This window comes from Myotis brandtii, unplaced genomic scaffold (genome assembly GCF_000412655.1).
Source record: "Myotis brandtii unplaced genomic scaffold, ASM41265v1 scaffold174, whole genome shotgun sequence".
Taxonomy (NCBI): Eukaryota; Metazoa; Chordata; class Mammalia; order Chiroptera; family Vespertilionidae; genus Myotis; species Myotis brandtii.
The window spans coordinates 1,300,271-1,314,206 of record NW_005356437.1 but is presented as its reverse complement, the minus strand read 5'-3'; the positions used below and the strand labels follow the sequence as shown (position 1 = coordinate 1,314,206).

At 35.7% G+C, this 13,936-nt stretch overlaps 1 protein-coding gene across 5 annotated transcripts in view; it reads left to right on the top strand.

The window, feature by feature from the left end:
• The first annotated feature begins 40 nt into the window (after positions 1–40).
• SETDB2 (SET domain, bifurcated 2) overlaps positions 41–13,936 on the top strand; it is a 65,373-nt gene continuing 51,477 nt past the window's right edge. The window contains exons 1-2 of one of the 5 annotated variants that reach the window (XM_014537199.1): positions 41–596; positions 6,794–7,153. In XM_014537199.1, coding sequence (XP_014392685.1) covers positions 7,138–7,153 — 16 coding nt within the window. In that variant the 5' untranslated portion in view covers positions 41–596; positions 6,794–7,137. Of the gene's footprint in view, positions 597–4,019; positions 4,026–6,793; positions 7,154–13,936 lie in introns of those variants that run through there. The other 4 variants (XM_014537196.1, XM_014537198.1, XM_005863201.2 and 1 more) reach the window with 4 other exon arrangements.

Below are 13,936 nucleotides of genomic sequence, written 5' to 3'. Positions count from 1 at the left end.
CCGTGCGCGGTGCAAGCACAGGGCAGCGGGCCGGGAGGTGTCCGACTCCTCCCCTTCAGGTTCGCGTGTGGTAGGCCTGGATGTTACCGGCGGGGCGGTCCTTCCTCCGGCCGCGGTGAGAGCTAGTAAATGGTGAAGTACTTCCCGGCCAGGGGGCACCTGGGGCCGTGCGATCTCGGTGGAGTGGAGTCGGACAGGGTCCCGACCTGCGGTGAACCCAGCCTCGCGTGCGGAGTGCTGCCTTCAGGTCTGGCGGGCGGCAAGGAAAACGCAGTGGCGCCCGTGTAGGCGAGGCACGGCCGGGGGTGGCTCCCTGACGGGTCCTGCGGCCCAGGACCTGGGAACGGAACGCCGGGGAGCCCTTGCCACCTCCCTTCCTTCACCCACGTGCCGTCCAGTCCCGGGCCGGAGCGGGGAGTTGGGGCGCACCAAGTCCTCAACCCCCATTTCAGTCTAGATCTTGCAGTTTACACCTTCATGTGAGGTGATTCCTAAGCAGCCAGGACCCCGAGGCTGTAAGAGGGCCGCAGGAAATGGACTGCAGTGTAAAATCCAGAAGCAGAACTTGAACGTTTAACCACTGACCCATTTCACAGGTAAGACTACCCGAGCCCTAAGTAAGTAAAATCATTTATCCAGTTTCACGCGGTTAAGATCCGATCCTAGGAGCACCTGACTCATTAACCACAACCCAGTGAGTAATTAGTTAATCAGTGAGTAATGAAAATAAGGAACAGTTGATTAACTGTGCTCTTCGGCTTGTGGAAACTTGCAGTAAGTTGTGTATGTTTTGATGAATGAGGCTAAGGAAAGGGGTAATTGAGGCGGTAGATGGAATAAAAAAAAAACAACGAACTCTGAAACCATACCACCTGGTTCCTTTTATTTTGTTTCTGCCACTTTCACTAGAAAAACCGACATGCTAATCTGTCTGATTGTTATGCAGAATAAGAACAAGGGAAGTAGTGTGCCTGATACATGACTTATCTACACGTTTTGTTCATTAGTGTTATATAATTAAAATAAGGAATACAGGAAATGGTCACAGTTTCATAAGACCCTATTTTTTAAAAGGAGAAGGAACCGTAAATTGAAGTGGAACTACTTCTCTGCCAAAAGTGAAAAGCGGAAATATATCAACAAATTTTAAAATCCCTCTTATACTCCAAAATATTAACATTGGTTGTCTCTGGATGGTGAAATTGTGAGTGATTTAAATTTTCTTTTTAAAGAAAATATGTTTTTATTGATTTCAGAGAGAGGAAGGGAAAGATAAAAACATCAAGGATGAGAGAGAATCATCCATTCAAAGCTTCCTGCACGCCGCGGAAACCTAGGCATTTGCCGACCTGGAATCTAACCATGACCTGGTTCATGGGTCTAACCACTGAACCACACCAGCCAAACTAAAGTTTCCTCTTTATGCTTTACTATGTTTTGCAAATTTTCTCCACTAAACATGTGTTACCTTTGAAAGTTGTTATTTTTTAAAATCTTTATTGATTTTTTTAAATTTTTAGTTCAGAGGAAGGGAAAGGGAGAGAGACATAGAAATATCAATGATGAGAATCATTGATTGGCTGCTTCCTGTACACCCCCACTGGGATCAAGCCCAAAACGCAGGCATATACTCTGACCAGGAATCGAACTGTGACCTGATTCAGAAGTCGATGCTCAACCACTGAGTGACACAGGCTGGGCATAAGTTCAGTTATTTTTAAATTTTTAGAAATTATGAACACTGGTGAGAGCTTTTTTAAAAAGAACCTATTACCGAGTGTGCTTATATGCTGTAGGTGGACGTATAAATTGGTAGGACCTTTCTAGAAAGCAGTTTGGCAATATGCTCCGGAAAGCTTTAAAATGGACAGTCCCTTTTGAAAACTATATGCTTTTTAAATTAAGTACACTACATTTTCTTTTACAAAATTAGAACTTTATAGATGGATAAAGAGAACAATCTACAGTCCCTGAATTCCCGCCCGCCTCCACCCCCCTCCAGCAAAGACTGGTGCAGAGCCTTCAAGTCCTTTTTTTTATACTTAACGTAGTCTCAATAGGTGCATATATGCATTTATAATTTTTAAAAAGGGAAATAGTATACTATGTAATTCTATAACTCTTCACTTGACAATGTTTTTGCAGTGTATACATGTTTTTTAGCTCATTATGTTATGTATGGCTCATTTCTTTAACTGAATTGTTTTGTTAATGTAAATTATTTATCTTTTTCTCTTATTATTGGTTTCCATATTAAAATCTATTTTGTTTTATGTGTTACTCGCTGTATAGCACATTTTGTGTTAATGTAAATTATTTATCTTTTTCTCTTATTATTGGGTCCATATTAAAATCTATTTTGTTTTATGTGTTACTCACTGTATAGCACATTTTGTCATTCTCTTTTTAAAAATTATTGATTTCAGAGAGGAAGGGAGAGGGAGAGAGATAGAAACATCAATGATGAGAGAGAATCATTGATTGGCTGCCTCTTCCATGCCCCCTACTGGGGATCGAGCCCACAACCCGGACATGTGCCCTTGGCCGAAATCAAACCTGGGACCCTTCAGTCTGCAGGTCTACACTCTGTCCACTGAGCCAAACCGGCTAGGGCTGTCATTCTCCTTTTGATGAACTTTAGGTTGTTTCCAATTTTTCATCTGATAATGCTGCAGAGAAACCCTTGTATGTATTTTCTTGTGTACATGTGGTATTTCTCAAGATATATACCTAAAAGTGGAATTGCTTGCTTTTAAATTATGAACATTTTTAATATTAATAGGTCTTGCCAAATTTGTCTTCAAAATATTTCTACTAATTTACACATTTCATAAGTAGTTTTTTTAGAATTCAGTTTCCTTATAATCTAGACCAGCAATTTTCAATCGTGTGCTGCAAGAATTTTTAAAATATGAAATGCCTTTTAGTCAGGGGCACTGACCTCTTTTCCCTTAGATTGACAAATAGAAAAATGACAACAGCCAACACAATAATAGCCATCTTTTGCGAATGAATCAAAATTATACCTGTTTTTTGTTTTTTGTCAGATTGGCAAAAAATATATGTTTTGGTGTGGAGCAGAAGTTGAGTAATTAGTTTGTGTGCCATGAGATGTAAAAGGTTGAAAATCAACTGATCTAGACCAACACGAGATATTATCTTACTTTTTGCTCATCTGATGGATAAAATTTTAGTTGTTTTTTAAAGATCTCATTCTCTGATTATTAATAAGGTTGCAGTATCTACTCATGTTTATTAACTTACAACTTATGTAAAGTTATATGATTTCTTTAATAGAGTACCCATTTTATATTTAGTCATCTTTTTCTTAATGATTGAAGGAGTTCTTTATGTGTCCTGGATACTGTGTATCCTGTATAATTTTAAAAAAAAATTTCAGTGTCTAATGGCAATATCCTTTTTTTGTTACTATTGTGAAAATATATTACATTTTCTCCCAACCCTTTGCTTGGCTTTTAACTTTATTTTGTTTTTGTTTATTTGCAGATTTTTTTTCTTCTTTACAAGCTTTAGGTTTCTTTTTATTTTACTGCCTTTTTCTAAGACTTTCAGTACAATGCTGAATAAGAGCAGCTATGGCAAGTATCCTCATCCTGTGCCCGACTTTAATGAAAATGCCTCTGAAGTTTCATTATTGAGTATGCAAGATTTTAGTAGAATAGTCTTTATCAGATTAAAGAGTTCTCTTTTATTACTAGTTCGCTAACAATTTGCCTTCTTCCCTTCAATAGTTGTCAATTTTCATTGAATTTTTAAATTTTGTTTTTCTGCATCTGAGATGAGTTTTCCTCCATTTATCTGTTAATATAAAAATTTACATTTAGAAACTTTCCAATGTTGAACTTTCTGGGTATTCCTGGGATAAACCCTACATGAATGACATACTTTTAGTCTACTGATGCATGCTTTTACTTACTGTTTTTGCTTCTATGTCCATAAGTGATTTTGGCCTTGAGTTTCTTTTTTTACATGTCAAGGTTATACTAGTACTAATCTAAAAAATAGTTTGATGGCTTCCCCTATTTTTCCTGCTCTGAAATTTTTGTATACTATAAAAATTATATGTTCCTTGAAAGTTCTATGGAATTCATCTAGGAAACTTTATGGACATAGTATGCTGGGAGTGAGAGGTGAGAATGTGTGGCATGCAGCTCTGCTAAGATCTTCAGTTATTCTTTTAAAATTTCTTTTTGATAGTTATTCCTTACTTGGGATTTTTACTTCTTGAGCTTACTTTGTATTAAATCAATTTCAATTACATAGTCATGGTGAATTGTTCTTGTCAGTGTAAAATATTTCCTTGTCTCTTTTGTTTCATATTAAATTCTATTTTGTTTGATATGTTTTTTTATTTTTGCTGGTATGTCTTTTTTTCACATTCCCTCCATTCAACCTTTCAGTGATATTTTGTAAGATTTAAGTGGGTCTCTTTATTTGAAAATACCATAGCTTGCCCAGCCAGTGTGGCTCAGTCATTGAGCATCTACCAGTGTCGATCTATAAATCAGGAGGTCAGGTTTGATACCTGGTCAGGGCACATGCTTAGGTTGCAGGCTCGATCTCTAGTAGGGGGCAAGCAGAAGGCAGCTGATCAATGATTCTCTCTCATCATTTCTATCTCTCTCTCCCTTCCTCTCTGAAATCAATAAAAATATTTTTAAAAAATAATAAAAATAAAAATACCATAGCTAGGTCATGCATGGAATCCAATCTGAGAGTCTGCCTTTTTAATAGTAAGGTTAACACATTCACTTGATTATTAACATATTTGGACTTTTCCTTGTTATCTTATTTACCATGCTTCTCTTTATATCTTTCATTTCTTATTTTTTTATTTCTCTTTTTAAATTGAGGTTAGCTCTAAGTTTTCTTAGTTATACCTGATTGATTGATTGATTGATTGATTTTTAAAATGATGAGAGAGAATCATTGATCGGCTGCCTCCTGCATGCCCCCTTCTGGAGATCGAGCCTGCAACCCAGGCATGTGCCTTGACTTGGGAATCAACCACTGAGCACGCCGGCGGGGCATGTTTTTATTCTTGATATTCTGAAGTTTATCCACAGTTTGTTTAGCAGTGTATATTCAGAATTTTATCCTGATTGGTACTCAAGGAGCCCTTAGTGGGCTTGCGTGTTTTACAGTTCTGAGAAATTCTTGGTCTTTATTGCCTCTTCATTCTCCCTATTTTATTCCTCCACTTATTGTTTATTTGCTCTGTGTTTTGAATGATTTGCTTAAGTCAATCTTCCAGCTTACTAAATGGCTCTTCATCTGAGTCTCTGCTATTAGTCAGTCATCTGTTGAGTTTATTCAACAACTGTTTTTACATTCAAGATATCTAATTGGGTATTTTAAAAGTTGTATGTATTTGGCCCTGGCCAGCATGATTCAGTGGTTAGAGGGTTGGCCTGGGTACCAGGAGGGTTGTGGGTTCTGTTCCTAGTCAGGGGCACTTACCTGGGTTGCAGATCCCATCCCTGCCCCCAGTCAGGGCGTGTGTGGAAGGCAACCAATTGATGTGACAGAGACATCAGTATTTCTCTCTTCACTCTCCCTCTACCACCCTCTTTTCTACTCTCTCTAAAATCAATGGGAAAAATATCCTCACTTCTTGAGGTTTCCTTCTTGTGCTCTTTGAGGATATTAAAAACAATAACATTTGTTTTTAACTTATTTTCAGGATGTTCTATTCTCTTGAATTTAAGTCCATCCATTTGTGGGCTTGTTAAGTCTCTGTCATCGTGTAGCTTTCCTCAGATGTTTGATGACTCTTGGTTGTGCCCTGGTCTCCTCTGAGAGATTTTGCTCTTCCTTTTACTATGTTATGATAGTAGTTGGCATTATCTCTACAGCTTCTCTTCTGTTTTCTTTCCCCAGGGAGGTCTCACAGACTTGGTCCATCGAGAATTCCCTTTTTGTTCTCAGCATGATTACATCTTTTTAAATTTTTAAAAATATTTTAATATTTCTCTGCTTTTGGGATTGGGAGAAGAATTTATCATATGTTGACTAATATCTTGAGGCTGAAAATTATTGATATCTTTTTGACTGTTAGTTCCACCTCTAGCTGCATATCTTAAGGAAATAAACATAGATATGCATAAAGCAGATTCCAGCATTAATTATTACTGAAAAAATAGAAACAATCTAAACGTTCAATATAGAGGTTTATTTATATTACTAATTAATAACTTATTAAATTTTAGTTATTAAAATTTTTAGTGTATTTTAATATATGTATTACTGACCAAAGTACATTCATTATATAGTCACTTAAAAGTCATATTATAGAAAAATATTAATGACTAGGGGAAAGTGTATAATATGTTTTCAGTGAAAGATTATAAAAAATTATATATACTAAAATCCAAATTTTGTTTTTAAAATATATTTACTGAAAAAGTAATCATTATTGCTAGCATTTATTTTGTCCTTTGTATGTTTCAGGGACTATTCTAAGTAATTAAGTCTTATTCTCACTGCAACCCTAGGATAGTTAGCATTATTATATCCATCCTAAAAGTTTTTATGAAGTATAAAATTTATAAAGTGGGGATAGTTTATGTCAATTAAACATATATTAAATACTGGCAATTCTGAATTTCTCTGTAATTTTCGTAATTTTGATATTTTACACACTTTTCTGGTTAATAGTCTTTTCATAATAGTTCATGGTGTTTTAAAAGATAGAGCTATTAGTATATGACATTCTCTTCTTACATATTTTATTCTTTACAAATATGCAACTTTTTTATTGTTTTCTTTACAGAATGTTTTATGCATTTATGAACCAAAAGATGGAATTGGTTTTTATTTTTATAAAGGTATTGTCAGTGATCTGATACAACTATAAATATTTGATTGAAGATTCGTGGACATGTCATTATGTTGGACTAGTCATTTCTGAAAGTTTCTTCAACAAAAATTTCTATTTGAACATTCAAGTATCAAAGAATTCTGGGTTTAGAATGGCACAATGATGTATTTTCTCTGAGGACTGCAAATTTCATAGAGACCACAGTTGGATTCCAGTTACATTCTCCAATCAAAGTGATTCAATCCTTTGATAAAGTTAATTTTGAAGAGTTTTATCTTTATAAACGACGCCAAAAGATGGGAGAAAAAAATGGTAGGTTGAAAAACCATTGTTAAACTTTGTTTAAAAGTATGTAGATTACTTAATGAAGCTGAATTGTGGAATTTTCAAGGTGTTTAATTGCAATTGCCTGTTCTAAATTCAGAGGAATTAAGGGTTTATTCTGATCTAGCCAACATTTTTAACTCTCTTTATAATTATGTATCTATAATGCTAAGTCAGTACTTTAAGTTACTTTAAAAAATATTTGTTTTTTAGAAAACATTTGGATTTACAGAAAAATTGAGAGGATAGTACAGAGAGTTCCCATATTCCTGCACCCAGTTTTGCCTATGATTAATGTCTTACATTTGACTGGTACATTTGTTACAGTTAATGAACCAGAAGTGACACATTATTATGAACTAAAGTCCATGGTTTATTCCCATTTCCTTAGTTTTTGCCTGACGTCTTTTTCTGTTCCATGATCCCATCCAGGATACCACGTTACATTATCTTGTCATATCTTCTTAGGATCCTCTTAGATGTGACATTCCTCAGACTTCCTTTGGTTTTGATTTTGTAGGATTTTGTATCCAGGTATTTTTTAGGATGCTCCTCTATTGGAATTGTTGACTACTTTTTTTCCTCATGAGTAGGGTTAGAAGGTTGTGGGATGTAAAGTGCCATTTTACCATATCATATCAAGGGTATATTTATCAACATGATTTCTCACTTTTGATACTGAGCTTGATCACCTGGCTGAGAGTGTTATATTATTTCTCTACTGTAAATGACTTTTAAAAAAAATCTCCCTTTCCTTACTGTACTCTCTGACAGGAAGTCACTATGTGCTGCCCACATTTAATCCATGGGGATTTTATGCTCCTCTGCTTTCAGAGCAGAATATTTACGTTAATTATTTGGAATTGTTCTATATGGGAGATTTGTCTCCTTTCCCCCACCTTTGTATTTATTCAGTCATTTATTTATATATTAATGGATACTTATTTTATACTTTGGGTTATAATCCAGTACCGCTTTATTTTGTTACTTAAATTGTCCCAGGATTGGCCATTGGGAGCTCTTTCAGTTGGCTCTGTGTCCCCTTAACATACTCCCATTAATGTAGGTGGGTTTTGTTTCACTTTGTTTGTTTTTTAGTACTTCTTTATTTTATGGAATTAGAAGATGCTCCAGGCTCACATATATTTCCTGTCCCAGCCCTAGAATCAGCCATTTCTTGAATATACTCTGTTTCCTTTCATTGGAAAATTGTATTAGAAACCAAGATATGGTCAATAGGTATGCTCTTTGTACTGGAGTTCCATTGGTTTAGGCCCTCTCAGTGACAGAGCATGGAAATATATGTGTATACTAACCTGTGTATACATATCTATATGTATTTCTATATGTAACCATGTGAGTCTGTATTAAGCTAAACGTGACTGTATTGATTTGTCCGACTCTAATCCATTACTGTGTGGATCATTCTAGCCTACTCCTTGCTTATCTGTAAACTTCCATTCCAACATTGAGAAATGTGGCTCTCACCATCTGATCCATTTACGTAATTGTTCAATTTCAGGAGACAGGCATACTTTGTAGATATTGGGGATTGGGTTCCAGACCACCACAAAAAAATATCAAAGCAAATTGTAATATTTTTGCTGGTGGAGGGTCTTGCCTTTGATTTGTATAAAATGCAACATCTGTGAAGTACAATAAAGCATAGCACAATAAAACAAGATATGCCTGTATACTAGTATGTATAGTAGTATCAGAAATGTAAATTTATTCCCAGGTGGGAAACAGCAGTGCTGTGCACAGTTACTGTTACTTTTAGACTTCACTTATTTCCAGTTATTTAGGTCAATATCTTTTCCACCCAGCTCTTCAGGGAGATTGTCTATACATTTTTAATACAATTAGATTCTCTTGTCACAGTCTACATTCATTCCTTCCAGGGATCCCTAACCTCTTAAATGATATTTTAAAATTTGCATACATTCAAGTTTACTATTTGTGCTTTAAAGTTCTTTGGGTTTTGACAAATGCATAGTGTCATTTATGTACTACTACAGTATTATATAGAATTGTTTTAATGCCCTTTACATATGAATTTTTTTTTTAAATATATTTCATTGATTTTTTTACAGAGAGGAAGGGAGAGGGACAGAGAGTTAGAAACATCGATGAGAGAGAAACATCGATCAGCTGCCTCCTGCACACTCCCCACTGGGTATGTGCCCGCAACCAAGGCACATGCCCTTGACCGGAATCGAACCTGGGACCTTTCAGTCCGTAGGCCGACGCTCTATCCACTGAGCCAAACCGGTTAGGGCTACATATGAATTTTTATGTAGATTGTATAGTACTGATTTCACTGGACCATTATCTAGGACAGTGGTTCTTAAACTTTCTTTTGCTCTCAGGACTACTTTATACTCTTAAAAGTATTTAAAACCCCAAACAACTTTTGTTTATGTGAATAATACGTGTTCATATTTACTGTATTAGAAATTGAAACCGAGATGTTTCAAAATGTTAATTTAGTTCTTCCCAGGTGGCTCAATTGGTTGGAACATTGTCCCGTACACCAAAAAGGTTGTGGGTTCAATTCTAAGTCAGGGCACATACCTAAGTTTCAGGTTCGATCCCAGGTTAGGGCACATATAGATGACAAGCGATTTATGTTTCTCTCACATCAATGTTTCTCTTTCTCCCTTCCTCTCTTTCTAAAATCAATTTAAAAAACATATCTTTGGATGAGGATTAAAATAAAAAAGTTAATTGGCTCATTTAAAAATAATAAACATGTTAACAGGAATTATATTTTTGTGAAAAATAAGCATTTTAAAAACAAAAATTAGTGAAACCATTGTTTTTCACTTTTATAAATTTTTAATAGATGGCTTACTAGAAGAGAGATTCTCCTATCTACTGCATTCAATCTGTTCAAATATATTGCTTTGGCTAAAATGTGTAAAGAAAATGAAGCTTCACACAGACAAGAAATTGGAAAAAGGAAGAATATTTTAATAGCCTTTTGATAATTGTGGATATTTTTTTAAAATATGTTTTTATTGATTTTAGAGAGAGCAAGGGAGGGAGGGAGGGAGGGAGGGAGAGAGGGAGAGAGAGAGAGAGAGAGAGAGAGAGATCTGTTTCCTTCTCATGTCACGGGCATGTGCCCTGACCATGGATCAGCGAGAGAGAGAGAGAGAGAGAGAGAGAGATCTGTTGCCTTCGCATGTCACTGACCAAAACCTGGGCATGTGCCCTGACCATGGATCAGCGACCTCTCGGTACTTGGGACAATGCTCAACCAACTGAGCCATACCAGCCTTCATTTCTGGAGAAAAGTAGCAGCAATGTTAGTATACTAATTTGATTTTCAATTCAAGTACCTGCTTCTGTATTCCTTGTAACTGTCTTCTAGCGAAATATACTGAAATATTTGTTTTAGATTATAACCCTCAGTATGCATACAATGCACAAATAAGGAGCAAGAGACTAAAATTGTTTACTTTGTAGTAACCATATGGTCTGCTGTTGAAATGGAAGTCAGTCAGATGTTTCTTCGTATGATACTCATTTAGTCTCTGTTCAAAAAAGTTATTAACTGAATCTCTTAATCTCATTTATCAGAGAGGTTGCTTACCTCTTTTCTTACTTAATATTACTGTGGTTAAATTTTCCGCAGTAAGAAGATGAAGAAAAATGATCAAGAAGAGTGAGGAGCAAGAGCCATTGAAATATGAGAAATAAACTTAGCAGTTTGAGATAATAAGGATATCATAGGATCAATATATTAAAAACCTAGAACAAATAAATATGAATTGCTTAGTTACATTTATTTATTCTGCAAGCAAATAGTTTCCGTATTTTCTGATTGGCTTTATTTTCTTATATTGTCAGTGTCCTCTTTATTAATCTATTCCAAGACTAAGCATTTACCCTGTTCACTTTGTTTTGTTTTGTTTTTGTTAATCCTCACCCAAGGATATTTTTCTATTGATTTATAGAGAGAGTGGAAGGGAGGGGGAGAAACAGAGACACATCAATTGGTTGCCTTTTGCATACGCCTCATCCAGGATTGAGCCTGCAACTGAGGTGTGTGCCCTGACCGGAATTGAACCCAAGACCCTTCAGTCTTCGGGCCAATGCTCTAACCAGTGAGCAAAACCGGCTAGCTGCCCTGTTAATTTTTTAAGTAATTTGTTGTACATGCTTCCTGTCAGAATAATTTGGTATCATGTATTGCCATTTCTAACAGCTTTAAATGATAGTCACTGAAAAACAAAAATTCATGTAAGTCCTGATTGCTGTCTTTCAGCATCACAGCTTGTTTTCTCAAGCCAGCGGATTATTATGCTACAGAAAGCTCTTTGTAAATACCTTTCAAAACCCTTCTTTTAAATGTCCACCTCAATAAAGATAAATCCCTAATATGAAGTTTTGAGTCCTATCCATGAAAAGAAACATGGTAACAATAATCAGTTAAGTGCTTTTACAAATAGTTTTGCCTAAAAGCAATGATTTTTGTTGGTTATCTGTCAGTAAAAACTTAATGATTTTAAGGATTCTGAGAACGCCCTGCTTCAGAAAATATTTTCTCCACTTAGTGAATGATTTCTAAAATTCCACATTTAAAGATTAATTTCTTTTGTCTAAGACTGTATTCCCTCTTAAATTATATACAGTAATTTCTTGCTGTCATGTGTTTATCTGTGTACATCAACTCTGAGGCAGATGCTATTATTCCCATTTTACAGATGTAGTCACACATCTAATTAAGTGGCTGTGCTGGGATTCAAACCCACATACATCTGAATTCCAAAGCACAGACTGTTAATCACTCCTGTTCTTTCACCTCCTTGCTCCTCAGTCTCCATGATTCCTTTTCTTGTACTCATCCCTTACATGTTGATGTTCTACAGAAGATCCTCTTCTCATTCCCTACACATTCTTCTTAATCATCTACTCTGTTCTTCAGCAAGCAGTTGTGTGATATTGACCCAAAGTTTGTATATATGGAGCAGATCTTACTCTGAAGCCTGTGTATCCATTTTACTCACCCTATTTGAATTTCTGATATGTGCCTCTACCTTGATTCCCTATCTCAGTGCATACCATTAGTATACATATGGTTGCCTGAGTCAGAAACTTAGAAATCATTCTTGACTCTTCCCTCTTTTCTCTGCCACATGAGTGTTATAAGAAACAAATCTAATCACATTATAAGATGCTTAAACCTCTTGAGTGGCTCTCTGTAGCCTTCTGTATAAAAATGAAGTTGCTTAGCGCTGTACACAAGGCCCTCCATGTTATGGCTCCTGCATGCTTCTACAGCATCATTTCTCATCTCTTTTGTCCTCACATTGTTTTAAATGTTGAAGCATTGTCTGAGTTGTACCAATGGGAATTAAAGCTGGGCAGTCTTGGGTAGTACACATCAGGGCAAAATGTTAACACAGAAACAGCACCCCTCCTGAGGCTGCTGTGGAGGCAGCCCCAATTAGCCAGACATCTTTTATTGGTAAGGTGACTTCGCCAGTAAGAGTTAGAACTCTGAGGCCTAAGCTTCTTATGAAGAGTCTCACTCCATGGCCAAACTTATAGGTTCTAGATTTAATTTTTATTAAGGAAAATTTGGCTGTTTGTAAACTTACTGGGCTTTCATTAATCATCATGGCTTCTCAAGTGACCTTTCTGAAGTGCAATTATTTTGTTCCTCTTTTGCTTAAGTCTTCATTAATTAATTTTAACATTTTACAAATACATTTTAAGATATTTTTGTTACTTGTAAACCTGGTTTAAATGAGATTTTGCTTTTGCCAATTTATTTTAATTGCCTTTCTCATATTCTTGTTTTTAACTTGAAAGGATTATTTCTCTAGAAAGTTGTTAAGGAGTTAGCTTGCTGGGCATATGAAATTTTGGATCATCTATATAACTTTATAAAAACTTTTAAACATTTTGTTTCATGTTATTAAAGTAATGTAAAAGACATTTTATTTGTTTTTAAATCTTTTTTAAAATTTTATTTCAGAGAAGGGAGAGGGAGAGATAGAAACATCAATGATGAGAGGGAATCATTAATTGGCTGCCTCCTTGCATACCCACTGCTGGGGATCAAGCCTGAAACCTTCCATATACCCTGACCAGGAATTGAACCGTAACCTCCTGGTTCATAGTTCAATGTTCAACCACTGAGCCATACCAGCTGGACTATAAAAGTCATTTAAAAAGCATTATTGTTGGACATTTAATTATTTTAACCATTGTCGAGATGTTTCATTCTGAAGCCATCCACCTCCATACTCAGTGGATGTTATATTCCTTAAAGTTTTTAAATGAATGTGTCTGTGAATGTCCACTACCACCCTTGAATGAAGTCATTCCTTTTGTTTTCCAGTCAAGAAATAGTGTCACTAAAGTTATCATATTTTTCAAGTTAGCAGAAACAAGTGACATACTTAGATCATATTCCTTGTATCTAGATTTTTGTTAAGAAACAATTACCAAAATCATCTTCCTCAAAGAAAGTGAAAGATAATTAAAACTTGATTTTATTTATAAACCAAACAGACTGTTTGTAACATGTGCCATGGGGAAATTACAGTCTATTTTTAAGTTTTTTTAAATTTATTAATTTGAGAGAGAGAGAGGAAGGAAGAGAGAAACCTCCATTTATGCATTCATTGATTGATACTTGTTTGTGCCCTGACTGGGGATTGAACTCACAAACTTGACATCTCGGGACAATACTCTAACGAACTGAGCTACCCAGCCAGGGCTACAATTTATTTCTATTGAGGTCTTAGACTATTC